The 18,320-nt window shown below is 40.5% G+C and overlaps 1 protein-coding gene across 1 annotated transcript; it reads right to left on the bottom strand.

Moving 5' to 3' along the window:
- Positions 1-642: 642 nt before the first annotated feature.
- zc3h14 (zinc finger CCCH-type containing 14) lies at positions 643-7,304 on the bottom strand. The gene is made up of 17 exons (XM_085247754.1): positions 7,161-7,304; positions 6,786-6,828; positions 6,575-6,689; positions 6,388-6,428; positions 6,123-6,267; positions 5,348-5,651; positions 5,094-5,257; positions 4,751-4,851; positions 4,490-4,648; positions 4,061-4,129; positions 3,768-3,906; positions 2,733-2,935; positions 2,474-2,612; positions 2,229-2,371; positions 1,180-1,262; positions 969-1,075; positions 643-859 (listed from the first exon to the last, which is right to left on the bottom strand). The coding sequence occupies exons 1-17, from the start codon at positions 7,194-7,196 to the stop codon at positions 856-858; spliced, it is 1,995 nt and encodes a 664-aa protein (XP_085103880.1). The 5' UTR covers positions 7,197-7,304; the 3' UTR covers positions 643-855.
- Between the last annotated feature and the right edge of the window lie 11,016 nt (positions 7,305-18,320).

Here is an 18,320-nt window from a genome sequence, read left to right as displayed (position 1 = left end):
CAACCAGTACATCTATACAGACGTTTTGAATTTGAGACATTGCCAAATTTAGTTTAAACCTTAAGAAACACCCAAAGCACAATTACTAACAGGGTAATCTGTTAGTAATTGTATCTGCATATGAATGTGCACAACTAAGATTGCTCAGTGGCACCTGTAATGCAAGTTTTGGAAAGAACTCTAGAAACACACTTAACTTTAGAAATAAACCAATTGCACAGGATATCCTCCACCATCCTGCTATAACACAGGCCAAAAGACACAATCATAGGTCTATAGTCACCAGGTGAATGAGAGCAGGTTTGGGACTATTTCTATATTTAAATGATTGGTAATAAGTGGCTTTCACACTTTAGAAGGATGCAGGTGTTATTGCACACAGCTGCAGTGCTGAAGGCGTCTTTAGCTCACTGACTGCATGTATAGATTTTACAGTCTAGTTGGATCCATGTGTATTTAATAAAAACAACTGCAGACTTTATAAAGTCACTCCAGCAGAATTTTGATAAGCAAAAAAAGGTCAAACATGTTCGCGTTTTATGCTTTTTCAGTGTATGTTACTTACCTTCAGTTAAACCGATCAAGGTCGGTGTCCCACCAAAGTACACGAATAGCATGAGCAAAATGATGATGTGAAACAGATTTTTATATAACTGTATTTATTATTTTGACAGCATGACCCACAAAAAAACTTGACTCCTCAACTTAAAAAACTATTTCCTTTAAAATCACTCCAAACAATACATTAAAATAAACTGAAACATTCGGTAAATGAAATATTGACAGCCCACAGACACAAGGACTTTCCACAGCTTCAAACGCTGACCGTCGGGCTTCTGCCGTAGTCTCTGTACTTTAGCTGCGAGGGGAGAAAGACCGTATTTATTAGGTGCATCATCAAATTAAACACATAATGCTGAATTAAATATTAAATGATGGTCTTTATCTGAGTTGCATTATCTGTTCACCTGCTCTGTGCTTTTGTCCACTTCAGGGCGTGCCTTGGAGGCACGGTTGTGGTCGGGTGGTAGAAGGTACACCCGGCTCGTTTACACATCGCAGCAAAGCGACACGGCTGTAGTTAAGAAGGAGGGAAAAGAAAAAAAAATCAGATTCGCTGTGAATCTGAAAGCGATCTGTCTGCGTTGTACAAAAACAGCTCTTGTGCAGCGTTTTTACCTTGGGATGATAAAATGGACAGTCCATCTTCTTGCACTCTGGGAAGAAGCGACAGATGCTGGTAGGCTGGGTCTGCTGCACTGCTGCAAACATAAGGGTCAAGGATAAGCTATCAGGATGATTATGATAGTTTAGAAACATGGAAGTGCTATGGATACGTAAAAACAGTGTCACATTAAATGTCTTTGAGGGAAAACAATAAGGACTTCTTTGTTGTAACACTGACATCATTGAAAACAATTTTTTGGGGAGGAAATCAACAATGATTCATTCGAATACTGACGTGGGCCACTGTTCAGTTTTTGTGAGACAGTTTTAAATTCACACGGGAATACAACTTCAGCAGATGCCAAGTCAGCTCAACACCAAGGACAACAGAAGTGAATGTACTGTCACCCAGTTCTCAGGGCCGTCCTCCCACAGGGAGGAGCATTTAAATTCTCTGCCCTCTTTCTAAGCCCAACATCTAAAAGGGAACAGCAAGGTCCTGTCTTATCTTCTCTAATCAGATTTTTTTTTTTATAAAAGCACTGGGGGTTTCCACAGACGCAAGCACAAGATGCCTGATAGAGAGTCGGGTCAATGCACTTGACAAAGATCTACTCTGCGTGATTATTTTAAACCTTACCAACAGACTGACCTGATGAATAGATAATCTATATCACAGGTGTAGATTAGCCCGGCAAAGACTTCAGATCTGTATCATTTAGGTTAGGTCTACTTTATTCAGAATAATGCAACAAAACTGGCTGAAGATTCAAGTGTTTTACATGAGTAAAAGGTAATAGTAGGAACGCATTCTTCCTCTGCTAACTTTAAACAGATTAGCTTCACTTTCTATCTGCACACCACCAGTTTTTTGTGTTTTGTTTTTCATCAAGTAACCGTATGTGAACTTGCTTGAGGTAATTTAGGGAAACTTTTAGTGGATCCACAATAGCTGAAAATGTTTAAACTACTAATCGCTCTCACAGAATTTAGCCAGAATCCCATCAGTGAACAGGAGGCTAGAAGAAAACCCAGCATAGGTCAAGCTGGCGAGAGAGTACCTGGTCTGGGTGGAGGAGGTGCAGCCGTGCTCCTGCGGCTCACATGAGTGAAGGGACAGTCTGGCTTTGTACACCTGGCGTCATATTTACAATTTGGATGCACAAAAAGGCATTTATCCCCAAATTTGCAGTTTGGAAAAGTCCTTAAGGAAAAAAGCAAAACACATGTAATCAGGACTTATGACTGAAAGTGAAAAAAAATACCCTAAACAATCATTCTTATTGCATTTAACATAGCTACTTACTTGCACTGTGTTGTTGGGTGATGATACAGACACTCATCCCCACTTTTGCACACCGGCCAGAACTTGCATCGCTCCATGACCTTTTGTTTTTTCAAAGGGACCGCATTCTCCTCTGCCATGTCAATGTCCATCATCTCATCTGTCAACAGGTAAAAGGACAGGACTAAAGAGGCTAAAACTTGGCTTTAAAATGCAAAACAAAAATAAAATAGCTGATTATCATATCACTTTAATAACTCCGCTGAGAGCACACACACACCTTCTGATGTGATGCCTCCCTGTAACCTCTGAAGGACGCTGACTTTGGGCTCTCTGTGGGCATGGCTCGCTGCGTCAGGTACGTTCGCAGGTGGTCTCACATCTTCCAGGTCAGTTTCACAGTCTGCAAGGTTACCAAGCGGGCTTGGTACCCCATCTAATGTCACTATGAACTTCGGGCTGGCAGAGTCGCCTCTCTCCTTGCTAGGGTAAGTCAGAAAAGCAGAACAGATGAAATGACAATCCAGTAATAGCACAAATGTCTCTTTATTTATACAAAGACACAGGCCTGTACTATGAAACAGGATATGGTCTTATCTTCGTGGTTAACTCTGGGTTTTCTGTACTACAAAGGTAGTTCACTTCTTTTTGAGGTACATCCTCGTAACATCGTCAACAGAAACAATGGCACCACCTACTGGCCAATCAATAGCATCACCATTAAATAACACTGTAATAAGTGATCCTTAAATAGTAAACTTATTTGCACTTCCTGCTCACCTTACATCGCACTTACATGAGCCTACATTTGAATTCTGTTTTCATTTATCATTCATTACTCTCAGACCATTAAACACCACCAAGACTGCAGGTGAAAGAACAGAAAATAAAACTGCCCTTTAAACATTAATTCAATGAGATACTTGATTATAATCCACCAAATTCTCCTGTAACTTAATGATTTTTTTTGAATTTTTGCTGCTTTTCTTTCCTGCTTCACACATCTATACAGTATGGATAGTACCACACTTCTATAAGTGCTTTTCCTCTCGTGCACACACACACACACGCTGCTGCTTTGTCTGCAATGTATGTTTCAGATCTTCATATTTTTGTAATGTTATAGATTTATCATCATTTATAAAATCAGTCGCTCTGCTGCCAGGACACAACGATTGATCAGATGTCAACAGCACCTGTTTTATGAGAACTCATTGCATTGACAACCAACTTTGTGCCACTACTCAGTCCATTCCACTCATAATGGAAAGACACCTTCTGTATGCCACCTCAGTAAAAATACAAACATACAAACCTGGTCTGGACGGTGCGTGGTACAGCAGACAGGACTTGCTGCTGATTTCCAACTGGAGATTCTCCCACTTGTGGTCGACTCATTATGAAAGAACGCGTATCAAATGTCTTCACTTCACCGCCTGCAGTGACCTCCACCCCTAGAGGCATGACAGATTGAAAAAAATATGTAAATAGAATTTTGGGAGCTATCAAGTGTTTTTGGGAAGACTCATTACTTCTCAATAGTTTTGAAACTTTCTAAAGTTGCATGGAATATCATTCGGAAATCGCTTGTCTAAAACTAAAACTCACCATATTCATTTGGTTCTCCTCTACCGCTGCTCTCCAACTGAAGCCGCGATGCTAATGATCTTGTTGGAGCTGGAATAAAATGTATTAAATAAATAAATAAATAAAACAAACAAAACAGCACTTTGAGAACCTCACAAAGTTTTTTAAAATTGTTACTTGCCTGCCGAAGTCAACACACATCTAATTATACAACTATTTCATTACTATGCTGTTCAGTTATGATGATCCATAGTTCTGCTATACACTAATCATCCAAATAAAAACCATCCGGGCTTGTGACATACATAAAATATATATATAGACATAAATAATTATGGTCATCTGCTCCTTCAGCTACAAAACATCAGACATAGGTTGCAAACAGACATATACTTGTGAGCTAATGAGACTATGTGATCATCTGTGCGCATGAAACTCTATTATATATACCAGATGTTCTGGAGGGAGGTAGATCTGTGGCGGTGTAGGTCTGCACCCGGGGCGCCAGGCTGTGGAGGTGCTCCTGGACTAGCTGGATGGCTGCACTCATCTCCTCATTGCTGGCGAGACGAGTACGAGGCGCCACAGGAACAGTCTGTTTCTGTGGTACTGCGGGGAAAGGTCAACGTAAGAGAATGACACAAACAACAATGGAAAATCAGCTTAACTTACAGGATGTTTGTGGTTAAATGTACGACAGTGGGAACGCACTTGTTGGGTAGGTAGTCGTTTTGGTGATTGAGTCCTGTGCCTCAGAGATGGCTTTCAGTATCAGATTTCTGTTGGCTTGCTTGGCTGGTGGGAGAGTAGGTCTGAAACAATACAAACCTCAAAACTGTTAGAGCTCAGCAAAGCGCAAAATTGATCATCTGTGACTCACTTCTTAAGCTTTACTGCAAGAAAACACACATGTGGTTTGGGTACACACGACCTACAAAAGTCCCATAAATAAAAGCATCCACGAGGCAGATAAACATTACCTTACTTAACCGTTTTCTTTCCACAGTATAAACCCAACCCTGAGGTTAATATGACATCAAGTGTTCATACTGACTTCCGTTCTGGTTTGGAGGGGAGGGACACTCTACTGGAGAGGCCTCTGCCACTGTAGCTGCTTTCGTCCTCGTCCACATCGTCGCTGTCCTCGTCTGCATCTCGGTTCACTCTTACGACAGAACTCACTACCGGTGCCTTCCGCTTCCTTGAAAACTCTTCTTGCTGAACGGTGAAAGCAAGGCATTATTACTATATCCAACTACCTAACACACCGTCACCAGAAAGTGAGCAAAATAAGCACTCTGATAATACCTTGTTGGATCCAGTTCTAGAGGTTCTGCTGGTTCTGCTGCCCTGCTGTCTAGCATGAAAGGACGCTTCCGCAGAGCTTACTGATGTGAACTGGCCCTGACCGGGTCTATAGATATCAGCGCTGTGTCTGCTAGCTGCTCCGTGTGTACGACTGTGGTTGGTGCTGATTTCTAAAGGCTCGTCAGCGATGAGGTCGTCGTCCATCTCTGGTTTGATGTCAAGAACTGCCTCCGATGGGAGCGGCTCCACCAGGGGCCTAACACTGGAGGAGAGCTGTGAGGAACCCTTTTCCAAGGTCCCCCTCCTGATAACAAACAAACAAACAAAATACAAGAAAAATGTAACCACACTCAAACACACTTCTTGGTCTGCTCTGACCAAAGACTTTCTTTGTTGATGAGTACTTCTTTGTTCCAGTAAATAGTCATTTTTAACATCATAATACTTTCTGGGGGAAATCCGGACATGCTTTTGTGTTTTGTGTGAATTATCACTGACTTGCATCATAAAAAAGTATAACAAAAACCTTAAACAGTACAAATAATACAAACACACAGAAGAACTGAGCCACCATTTATGAGACCTTCCAAAGAGGAAATGGATATTACCACAGTTAAACTTGGAAAAATAGTGGTTGGAGACCTCAGCATGAGCAAAATTATCCCAAACAATGAGCAATCAATTCACAATTTGCTTTAAGTTACTACATAGATTTTCCTGCTGAAGCATAATTTGGAAATTAGGGGGCAACCTGAGAAACTACTGCGTCAGGTACCTGCTCTCATGTGCAGAGCTGGATACACGGGCTTCTGTCCTATCTCCTCTTAATTCCTCCGCTCGGCCGTTTTCACCTACAGACGATCGGCTCTTCCCGCTCACAGTAGCGCCGTCTGACTGCAGCTGCTTGAGGGATGCGGGCTCTGAGAAAAACAGAAACATGAGCAATGCTAAACTCCTGAGCCTCACATGTTCATAAAAAAGACAAACTTCCCATTGCTGGTTAAAAAGTGCAGAGATGTATTCAACGCAGCCGGGCTTACCTGCTGCAACAGATCTTAATTTCTCCAGAACACCATGAAGCCTAAAAATGAAGAAACAAAAACAAAGTTAAGGCAAAAAGGTACAACTTTCTTTCATATTTTACATATTCAGAGCGCTCTGAATACTCCAGGAGAGTAGAAAAGCGCCATATAAGAACCAGTCCACAAATAAACAATATAATCGCACCAGCTTGTGAATTTCATCGTGTTGTTTCCGAGGAAGAGCGAGAGGTCGTCGGCCATCTGTTGGGAGGTTTTCTTGTTTGCCACCATCACCATAATATAATCTGGGAGTTCTTCATCTGTGAAGAAAAAGAAACACGCACATCGTGTATGGTAAGACTACACAACCAGGTAACTGCTGTCTCAGAGGTAATCACTGAATATCATTCACGTACCAATATATGCACCAAGCTCCTGAAGCTTTCCTTTGATAGCAGCCTGGAAGAGATTAAAAGTACAACCGGAAGATGTTATTTCAACAAATTCTAGGTAGCGTAGCTAGCTGCGCTGTTATCATTCAACAACCCAAGGATTAACTTAACGTAGCACTGAGTTTATGCTGTGGAAACTGTTCAAATCAAAAAGAAATTATTGAGTCTATGACGATGCCTGCCGGAGTGAGGTACCAATCCCTCGGCCTTGAAAATAAAACAATAAGTTAGGCTAGGCTGACACATTTAAGCTAGCGAGTCAGTGTTAGCTTGTAGCTCCTTTGTTACGCAAACATTAATCACGCAGACCACTCAGCTTCAACCCGCACTGTTACTCACCCTTATTTTCTTACTAATTTCTGTACCGATTTCCATTATTGTTGTTTGAGTCAAGCGAATTAGTTCTAAAAGAGGCAACTGTTTTTCCAGCTGCACCGCTAAACACCAGGGACAAATGTGACGTAGAATCACGTGACAAATCAAATCAAGGCAACCGAATAGGGACAAAAAGCATACATCTGTCTATCGTATGCGATGTCTTTTTGTCTTTGTTCAGCATTTAGAGTAATCACTTTAAGTTGATGCTGGAAAAAGTAAACTTGTTAGTAAAATGTTCCAATTAAAGGAAAGGGTTTGAAAGCGCTGGGTGACTGAAGCTGGGGTGAACCATGCCTCAATCACAACATCTCTCAGATGACCTGGATGGTCATCAGCAATGTTCCCTCTAATTTTTCATGTGTCTGAGCGAACACACAAACTCCCTGAGCGGTCCCTTGGACCACTGTGAGCAACAGCAGACGTGTGCACTGTGGTCACGCCAGCATCGAATCCATCCAAGTCACATGGTTTATTAAAATAATCAAATTTATGTTAGACTACTTTTAATTAACTGCTTTAGCCCACTTACAATGAAATTAAAAAAAAAATCTTGTTCATGACCTGTGTAGTATGTTAACACTATTGGAAGTAAAAATAACTTGAACTCCAATTTTGAAAATACAACTTTCTTTTTTTTTCTTCTTTTTTTAAATAAAGCTCTGACTTGTATTATGAGTATGAGTCTGTGATCTGGGAGAGAGTCATGTAAATCTCTGTCTGCAAAATACAGTAAATAATAACCAATGTTGGGCAATTAATTATATAGTTACTTCTTCAAAAAAGTAACTGAGCTTTGCAAACAACAAAGTTTTTTGCAGCTGTTTACCTAAAAATGCAGCCAAGGCGGTTTTTAAAATAAACTTCAAACTATTTACAGAACAATCAGCTGTTCTGCGTCAAATTTGATGGCACACAAATTATTTGTGCCACTCCAAAAAATTATTTCTGTCCACTATGAGATAAAGGAGAACAGCCTGATACCTGCAGGCCTGACAACAGGAGATGTATCACTCCTGTAACACCTGTAACATTTAGCAGTCGCCTCATTGTTCTGACACACACAATAAAACTACTGACTACACTACACACTAACTACACAAGATTTGCGCTAAACGTTGCAAATCTCTGTCACTCCTAAAAATTCCCCCCTTTCTAAACAACTAAATGTCATGTTGCCATATCATTTTTTGGATTGGTCGACATGGTACATTTTTCGACCAATAGGAAAGGGTGGGGGTTTTGGTTTTTGCTCACAGGCTTTCGAGTGTTTTCCTTATAAAACACAGTTTTTACCATTTCTTCCCGCAGTAAATATAAACAACGATAGTATTCAGGAAAAAACAAACAAACATTGCATATATTTTTATCATAACTCTGGTTTTACGTGGCCTATCAACACAATTTAAAAACTGGTATAAAGTCCACACATTTTCCGTCAATTGTTCCGTCTGTCCTGCTCACATCTCCAATGGTTGTACACGTTGTCATTAACGTGGCGTCACTCCACATCAGCCACACCGCTTTGCTAGCTAAAACACTGGTGTCGGCACATAAGGACGCTGTCATAGCCTGTCAACAACGTTGACTAGCTGCGTATATATGAATGTGAATCGCATTATTGGCTGGACTATGGGATAAGGTGGCATCGTTCTAATCCCATACGGGAGCAGCCAGTCACTTACTGACTAACACTGCAAAACAGAATTGTTAAAGTTTTAATTTCAATTCAGGTTAGATTCTTTTGTGCGCAACGCAGATTTTCTGTGCGCAGAGACCATGCCAGCATGCGCAATTGCGCACGCGTGCAGCTTAGAGGTAACATTGGTCATCAGTCCACTCTAAGACGAAAAAAGATCTTAGTACTCTTCCAGGGAGTGCGTGTTCTGCAAAGGTTAGTTTATTCAGTTTTTACACGTTATGGTACCCAGATACACAGACAGTATAAACAGTATGCACAAGGTCCTTACTCTATGTACACAGGAGTGACCAGATACAATGCTTACAGTACAGTGCAAAAGTAGAGGCAATATTTCGTCTTTATTTGTTGTTTGAAAATTGGGAAATAGGTGCAATGGTTCACTGAAATTGGCAAACTTGTAAGAAAATATAGTAAGGCAATCTAAAAACTTAGTTTAGTTTATATACTTCTAATGAGCTCAAAGGTCAATATTTCTTATGAACAGTGTGTGTGTTTTTCCATCCAGGTATATATATGCAGTGTGTTTGGGATCACAGTCTTGCTGAAAAATGAAGCCTTTCTCAACCATACAACGATAAGTTGCAATGCCAACTTTACAGGTTGTATTGCATTGCTTGCTGCTTTGCTCATTCATAATTCCTATTTAAGTCTGACAAAATCCCAAACACCACTCGCTGAAATGCAGCCTGAAACCATGACAGAGCCTCCATCATGTTTTACACGTAGCTGCAGACACTCCCTGTTGTATTTCTCGCCTGACCTCCTCCGTACATACTAATGGTGATTTGAACCAAAAATGTCACATCTGGATTCATCAGACCTGTTGTTACTGATTTTCAGTCCAGTTCTTGTATAATTTGGCACACTTGAGCCTTTCCTCTCTGTTTCCTTATAAATGGCTTCTTGGCAGACAAATTTCCACCGAGAAGCTTCTGACAAGGTTTCAGTGAACAGTAGATAAATATAGATCAACTGAAGGGTTTGGGTTGCATCTCTTAGGTCATATGTCAGCTCTGTGCTGGATTTATTCCCATTTCTTTTGGATTTGCTGTAGATGTATTTTAGGAGTGCCACTTCTTCTTTTGTCCACTTGTCAAGTTTACTCAGAGCTTTTAAGGACACACACCATATGCCAAGCTTTAAGCTAACAGCTTTTAGTAAATCATGCACAAAAATACAGGTATAAAAATTAGATTTTATGCCTGTTAGACTTATTTAGGGCGTTTTTCGTAGATTCGACTAAAGAAATTGGAACAAATCATGTGTTTTTTAAATACGCTACTAGTAGCATAGTGCCTAATGGTACAATTTAAAATTGCTTCTTGCTAGTTTGTAGTTCTTTCCTTGAGTTGGTGCCTTTTTATGATCAAAATGTTCAAATGTCACTTTTATTGACAAAGAAACAACAACAAAAACACTCCTCTAAAAGTATTCATGTACAAGGACTGGACTGAAAATAAACTGAAGTCATCTTGCTAAGAAAAAGTTAGCAAGATCACCTTAAAAATAATAACTGTAAACTGAGGAGTGGGTCAAATCTTTGTCACATTACTTCAGTGGTTCCTAAGGTGGGGGGCACGCCCCAAGCTATTGCAGTGGGGGTACGGTATGAATAAAAAAAAAAAAGAATGCTTGGACACTGTGCGCATAATGGACAAGTTTTTGACGGGGCTCCCACACAAACGCAAAGCAGAAGATGAAGCATAGTGAAATATGCTTCCAAACCAACTTCCTCCCAAGCCAAAGAGTAGAAAAAGTGATGAATGAATGATGAATGATAACTCTCCTTTAGCTTCACTTGCACAACGGTGGTGCCAAGGTAGGTATCCCCATCAGAATTTCCCCTGAGTCGGGAGCACGCGCTGGGCTGTCCAAATCACGGACAAACAGTATCCCACAGCTACAGTAAAAAAGCAACAACAACTACACGTAAAATAATTACAGCATAAAGATGGTTTGTTTTTCTGTTATGTAAGAGAGGTAGGATTTCATGTTATTGCAACCTGTAATCTATTGCAGTTTACTTTTATTTGTTTAATTGTTTTCAAAAATGTTTAAGGTGTGAAATAAACTGCAATGGAGTTTGAAAAGAAAGTATGGGTGGGGGATTTTCTTGTTAAACAAAGGGGGGGCTAGCAAAAAAAAGTTTAGGAACCACTGCTTTATATAATCTTTACAATATAACAATCAGGCGTTACTTATTTGCTTTTATAATGTAATAAAATGTAATTATATTTGAATCTGTGGTTGGTCTGGCTAGATCAGATAAAGAAGCCATACATTTTGTTGTGTGCTGAAGTGAAGGCAAACACTTAAGACAAATAACCCTCCCCCAACAACAACAACAACAACAACAACAAAAAATCTGTATCCACAAGATGGTGCAAGAGACCATTATGAACAAACACCCCACTGAGAAGGGAAAATCAACCAGTTTGACACACTGAATACTGAGCTAAGCAAATACCTACAGTTGTGGTCAGAAGCTTATGAAGAGTCATCATGGGCATGAACGTCATGTAAACTTTGGTCTTTTAATGATTTCTTTGAAGTGTTCTTTTTCCAGGGTGGATGAGTTTAAAAAGCAAGAACTAGGTGCACAATTTTTAGAATTTTTTCTAATCCACACGTGTCAAAAATATACATACAGCCTCACATTTTTCCATGCACTTTTGGTAGCCATCAACAAGCTTCTCGCATAATTCTGGCTGGATATTTGACCACTCCTCTTGGAAGAACTGGTAGTGCAACCCTGCTTTATCCATTCCAAACTCAGTTTTGATGTGTGTTTGCGAACATTGTCCTGTTTCAGTACCACTGGCAGCCAAACAGACCCAGAGCGTGATGCAACCACCATGCTGTGTTTTTAGGTTTGAAAGCCTCCCGTTTACGCCTCCAACAATGCCTCAATCTTTGTCTGGTATGACCATAAAACTTTTCTCTAGAAGATATTCGCCTTGTCCATGTGGGCAGTTACAAATTTCAGTCAAGCTTGTCGACTTTCGAGCAGAGACTTCTTTCTCAGTTGGCAGCTTCTTATTTCATAATAATGTAAAACTGACTTCCCCATAGATAGTGACGCTGCTGTTCTCTTCATTAGCTCGTCACTAAGTTAATAGACCTTGGCCATGTCACGTTAACAGAACCTTCAACACCACTTATTAAAATATTTAAGTCAGTGTATTTATATAAATAAATTCAAACTTGTACACTTAATTCTTGGTTTTTAAAGTCATTAAAGATGCTGTACAATCATTCCACCCTGGAAAAAGGGCAGTTCAAAGAAATTATTAAAAAGCATTCTGATATTCGTGGCAAAGATGAATGAATGCAAACATTTGACCACAACTGTATAGGGTTACGATCCTTTTTTATCAGTCTTGTTTCCGTCTCCTGGCTGCACTTCATCTTGGACAATGTGTGGTGTTTTTCATGCAGCGGGTGCAGGTGAAGCAAAACAAAGAAAGAAAAGAAGAAAGATTACCAACCCCCGCATTGTTAAAAGCACCTCTTTGCATGTTCAGAAAGAGTAAAAATGTAATTTAGTTTCAAAATAAATATCGCAAATGCGCTGTTTACTGCATTTCTCATTGAATTTCTAATGTTCTTAGCTGTGTTTTCCCTCGGAGATTGCTTCCTGTTTTGCAGCCCCTCAATGCCAACCAACAATGACGGGAAGGATCTCGCTTGCAGTCTAGACGAGCGCCTAACACACTCTCAGCCGCGACTGTCTGTTTCTTTTCTGCGCGCTCTGTTTACGCAGTCTGGCTTAATCAAGCTGATGCACACATGTTTAATATTGTTGCTTTTGTCCTACGGTTTCTTCTATAAAAATATGCCTGTGGTGATTTGCATTTATATGCTAATCAAGCAAGTTGCTGTGATACTCACCAGTCACTTCACTAGTTTGTCGCACACATCACAACAGAGTGTAGATTCCATTCATCTTCAAGGGCAAACAGAGGTAGATGAGTTTGAGGGTGTGAGGGCAGCCTTTTCTATCCATTTTCAATGGGAATGAAAGGGAACCTTGAATGGGCTCAGGAGAAACCCTGGAGTACGTCTGCAACAAATTCAACTCAATGCGAAAAAAAAAAGAGGCGCTCTATTTCACTGTTGTTCCTTTCACTGTTGCTTAATTAGATCAAGGGAGAGGCAGGACCTCCGCAGTGACCCCTGTAACAACAGCCGCGCAATAACATCCATCAGCAGAGCCATAACAGTTCTTGTCTTGCACCACCACACATAACCTGTCTGCTGCGTGTTGTGTGTTTCACACTCTTGTGTTAATGTCCTTGTCTGTCTGTGCTGCATGCATAAAAAAGTAGTATACTTTTATATAATGTGGCTTGGCAAACGTTTTGAAAGATTATCAGTTGAAGCAATAACAATTGCACACATACCAAGAGCAGCAGAAAGACTGTGAGAAACAAACTGCAGTGAATTCCCTCATCTCTTATCTTGTTTGTCTTTTCACTACCTATAGCATGATTACTACATACAGGTTTTTATTTGTTTTTTTTTTTTTAGAAATGTATGTTAATCTTTTGTACTTCTGCTTAAATTAAGTTTGTGATATTATTAAAATTTCCAGGGTATAACCTATATACATCTGCATGAAACATTTGCTAACGAATCAGTTGTACCACACAAGATAAGAGTGTGAAAAGCATTTCTGAGAAAATTCTATGTTAATTCCAACTGCAGCTGCTTCGAGTCACTACGCAGTACGCCTGTGACCACAAATCTGCTATTCTGTGGCTGTCATTGGCCTCCCTCTCACACCTACACAGAGGTAATTGTACTTCCCTTTTCTCTGAAATGTTATCATAAACTAAGACAATTCAGATATGAATCAGCTGATAAACTTCCGCTAATTCTTAAACCGCAAGTGCGGTGATGACGATAGCACTGCTGCCAAGACCTCTTAGCTCTTCCTGACAGTAAAGTGCTGTCAGCGACTCTGAAAAGATGAGTCAAGAGCTTGAATTGACACTGAAAAAGGAGTAAAAGTAAAGCCAAAGGTGGAAGGTTACAGCAAAAAAGGGGAAGTAATTCATTGCACCTGCTCTGACAATGTCCAGAAACCCTACACTGCCTTTCCTCGAGACGAGATGACACATGTGTGAATGAGGCTGTGGCATCTGGGTGTCAGTGCACAACTGCACTGCGCGTGCACACACACACATGGGTAGATGAAGCGATATATTCTCAGACAGATACAGACAGAGTTAATGTCACATGAGTTCTAGTGAAATTAGTGGCTAGCTGCAAGGACAGAAAAACAAAAAAAACAAACTGCAGTTTAAGCTTTTTTTGCAACCACATGTGCAACGGTGCGGGCTCTCTTTCCTTAAACTCTATTGTGTGTTGGAGCAACTCGTCAAATCCAGAGAGCTTTTGCTACAAACAGCATAAGTGTCAGGGTCTGTGGAGGCAGACCGTGCGGAAACGTGTGTGGTGGACCCAGGTGCGAACACAGGCGAGGATGCAGGAGTGGATTTAAACAAAAGCGAGCCGTTTATTATGGCTGATGAAAAGGAACAAAACAGAGTGAAGGCAGCATAAGAGTAACCGTTCAAACGAAAACCTAAACTGGAAATAAACTAAGGAAAAGCTATGGCTTGGAATACGGAACACAGAGGTGGTAACACAGACGACGCGACACAGACTGTATGAAACACAGAGACTAAATACACATGAGGGATGATCAGGGGAAGTGGATGCACACGGGGAACACATGTGACACTGATAATCATAACAAGACACGGCAGGAGTGAACGTAACACTGATGGGAGATGGGCAAAGTAAAACAGGAAGTACACAGAGGTTCAAACAGGAGGGGAGAGAGCACGGGGAGAACGCAGACATAACGGGCTGGGGAAAACATAGAATAAAACACAAAGAGAGACGAGGGCTCATAAATACACAGAGGGGCACACAGGGGGTGAGAGTCACGAAGGGAAAACACATAAGGAACAACGTAACAGATCAACCCAGGAAGCATGGCCTAAATAAAGAACAAAATACAAAAATACATGAAAACTAAGAATACTGGGCCCACATGGCCCAGGACCATGACAATAAGAGTACGCACAGATGTTTTAACAGTTAATCCATTTTTTGATTCACAAAAATTCAACGGTGAAGCCTTCACTCAACCACTCTGGCAAGGAAACAAACCCATTAATATTTACAGCTGCTCTAATCACTGCTGCCAAAGCTGCAGGAGGTTCAGCTTAGGCAGTTGGCGGGTCACTGACGCCTGGATGAGTCAGGGTTACGCAGCTGGAAACATTTTCTAATATCCATCTTTATGTTGTGTAAGAGAGCGGGTCAAAGACTTGACTTTGTGTTGAACTTGGAGAATGATGCACCCTAGAAAGTGTTCTCCTGACCAAACTTTAGTTCAAAGAACTTTGTGAACTCTGGGCTGCTGTAGCCGTGGCATGCACTCACATGCAAGTAGAAATACATGCATGTGAGCATGGGTTCAATCGGCTGACTAATAGTAAAAGCAAATAAGCTCATATTCTGCATGATGCATTTATATTCTTGCAAAGACTCTGATGCAAAGAGTGATATCACCCTTACGCTTGAGTGCAAACTGAAACAGCAGCAAGCAGCCAGTTAGCTTAGTTTTGATTAGAAAACTAGACACAGCTTGGCACACCAGTGCGTGTAAAGCCCCCCCCCCCATGTGTAATGCTTACAAAAATCTAAAATGACTGAATGGATGAAATGTGCTATTTTTTATAAGTTGGTTGTGTGAATTTTGAATCAGCCCTTTTACCTTTAGGCAAGAAAGCAAATATGTATTCCCTGAAATGCTGAGCTGATCTCATTATTTATGAAGCTACCAAGCATTACATTTAGATTCTAATTTGACTCATGTCCCCACAGGATTCATCTATGGTTTTGGTTTTCTGTTCTCTTCGTGTTGATGCTGCAGGCCTAGTAAAATGTGTTACACCAACAACTGTAGAAGAAGAACTGTAAACCTCAACATCAACAGTTTTACCTGCAGAAGATGCAAGCACATGTTTAAAACTAGAAAATTGCCCCATCACAGTTCTATCCTTTTGCGCTTTATACATATATCTGTCCAGACTGATGTCATAGTAAAGTTGACCTTTGACCTTTTCAGTGTAAAGTTAAGAGCAAAATCAAGACTGAAGTGCATACTTTTGCCTTCAACTCAATAGGTTTAACAAACGTATTGCATTAAATATAAGCACTATAATTGAGAGGCCATTATTAGGCTGGAAACAAAAAATATCATGGAGAAAGAAAAACTTTAGGAGCGTCCCAATCTATAGTCTGCGCAGCAATATCAAAAAGTCTGAAAAACCACAGAAGACAGCTAAAGTGATGACAGAATTCCATGGTTAAGAAAAACAACTTAAATATCCAACCAAGACAGCCCGTTCTCACTCCCGAGGCGTAATATACTGACGATTTGTCAAGGCCCAAGGCGTTCCTGAGGAACGCGATAGGTGACCTTCCGCGTTATTATGCTACGCGGCGGGTTATGAATGAAATCCAGTAGAATGACGCTCCCGTGGTAATACACGTTCCAGCCATGTATTCCAGCTCTAACCATAACCTTATCCCTAACCTTAACCAGCACTTTAATGACGTTAGATAGCGTTTTCCAAAGCAATTTAAGTAAAACGAACGTACATGTGTAGATTCATTCCAAACGGTTCTCATGTTTCCTCGTTTTTCCGATCTCGTGATATAGGGACATGTTGGGTGCCCGGACCAAGAACACTGTTGAGGAGGTAATTGCATTACGGTCAAAATATACAGGGAGGCTATAAGAAGGTGCAAAACACTGGTTATACTGAGGAACATGTAGGCTAGATTAGACTTTATCAGAAAATACCTGAAAGAACCTGCAAAGTCCTGGAAAGTCTTTGGAAGGCTGAAACTAAGGCCTTTATACCCAAGGTGTGTAAAATATAGTTATGCAAATATTATTAAATAGCTGGGGGGATCAGCCATGTGTTTTCCAACTATAAGAGCAACCTTTTAGTTATTAAATTTCAAAAAAGAAATGAATTCAGAAAGACCAACAAACAAGCATTAACTGATTGTGACTGTAGTGACCTAGCAGAGCACCTGAAGGGAGGAAATGCAGCATATGGTGACGTTCATGGTTCTAAATTAAACTGCACAGTTTGTGTTTTGTAAAACCACAGAGACGAACACGTCTGCCGTGAATCTAAGTGGTTCTTTGTGTAATAAAACTGCCTCATGCCTCAAGTCATCAGAAAGTGATAGATGAATGAAGGGACAAGCTGAGAGCTGAATGTAGCTGAAAAATAATAGAATGAAATGCAATGTTTAAAATATCATCAAAGCGTAGGAAATATTTAAATAAAATGGTAAATGGCCTGTATTTATATAGCGCTTTACTAGTCCCTAAGGACCCCAAAGCACTTTACATATCCAGTCATCCACCCATTCACACACATTCACACACTGGTGATGGCAAGCTACATTGTAGCCACAGCCACCCTGGGGCGCACTGACAGAGGCGAGGCTGCTGGACACTGGCGCCACCGGGCCCTCTGACCACCACCAGTAGGCAACAGGTGAAGTATCTTGCCCAAGGACACAACGACCGAGACTGTCCAAGCCGGGGCTCGAAGCGGCAACCTTCCGATTACAAGGCGAACTCCTAACTCTTGAGCCACAATCGCCCGTATTTACATAAAGAGAAAGCACTACTGAATACACAACAGGAAGTGAATATCACAATCGTGCCTGTCACATACAAATTTAATGGTTTACAGGTACAGCCAATAAAAAGATAATATTAGCTCCACCTGACATGTTTACATGGAAATGCACTGATGTGTTCATTCTGGTAATTTTAAGTATAAATTTAAATGAGACACCACCACCCATTTGTACTCCTGCCTACCAAAGATACAGTCACACAATTATTGAAATGAAACGTAATTTGAGCCATGACAGCAGCACGAAATGGTTGGCAATGCAAAAATAATCACAACAAGTTTAACATCTCTAACCGAGATGTTAAATAGTCAACCATGTGGTTTTCTCAGTTCTTTTTTGCTCTGTCTATTTGGATCTTTGCATTGCATTGCTGTCATTCCTTTAGTTAGGGGGAAGAACGTTTCTTTTCTGATTTAACTTTGTCATTATATTTTAAAAAGGAGATTAACTGCATCATAAAACTATCTAATAGTGTGCATGCTGAAGATTCAGGCACAGATGATCACCTCTGAAATGTTGCATTCACTTTCAATATGATTTGTCTTTACCACTGGGACATGTTTTAACCTTGTTTTTTTTTCACAAGACTGCATGCATGACATGCGTGTAATTACAAGAGCATTTGTTGAGAATGTGTTGGATCAGTGGTAGTGAGAGGTTCAGTTTGCAGTGAA

This window comes from Mchenga conophoros, linkage group LG15, assembly GCF_057382185.1.
Source record: "Mchenga conophoros isolate Kocher_MC1m ecotype Shallow Benthic linkage group LG15, M_conophoros_male_GT1.1, whole genome shotgun sequence".
NCBI lineage: Eukaryota > Metazoa > Chordata > Actinopteri > Cichliformes > Cichlidae > Mchenga > Mchenga conophoros.
Note: the sequence above shows the minus strand (reverse complement) of the source record. Positions and strands in the feature narration are given on the sequence as shown.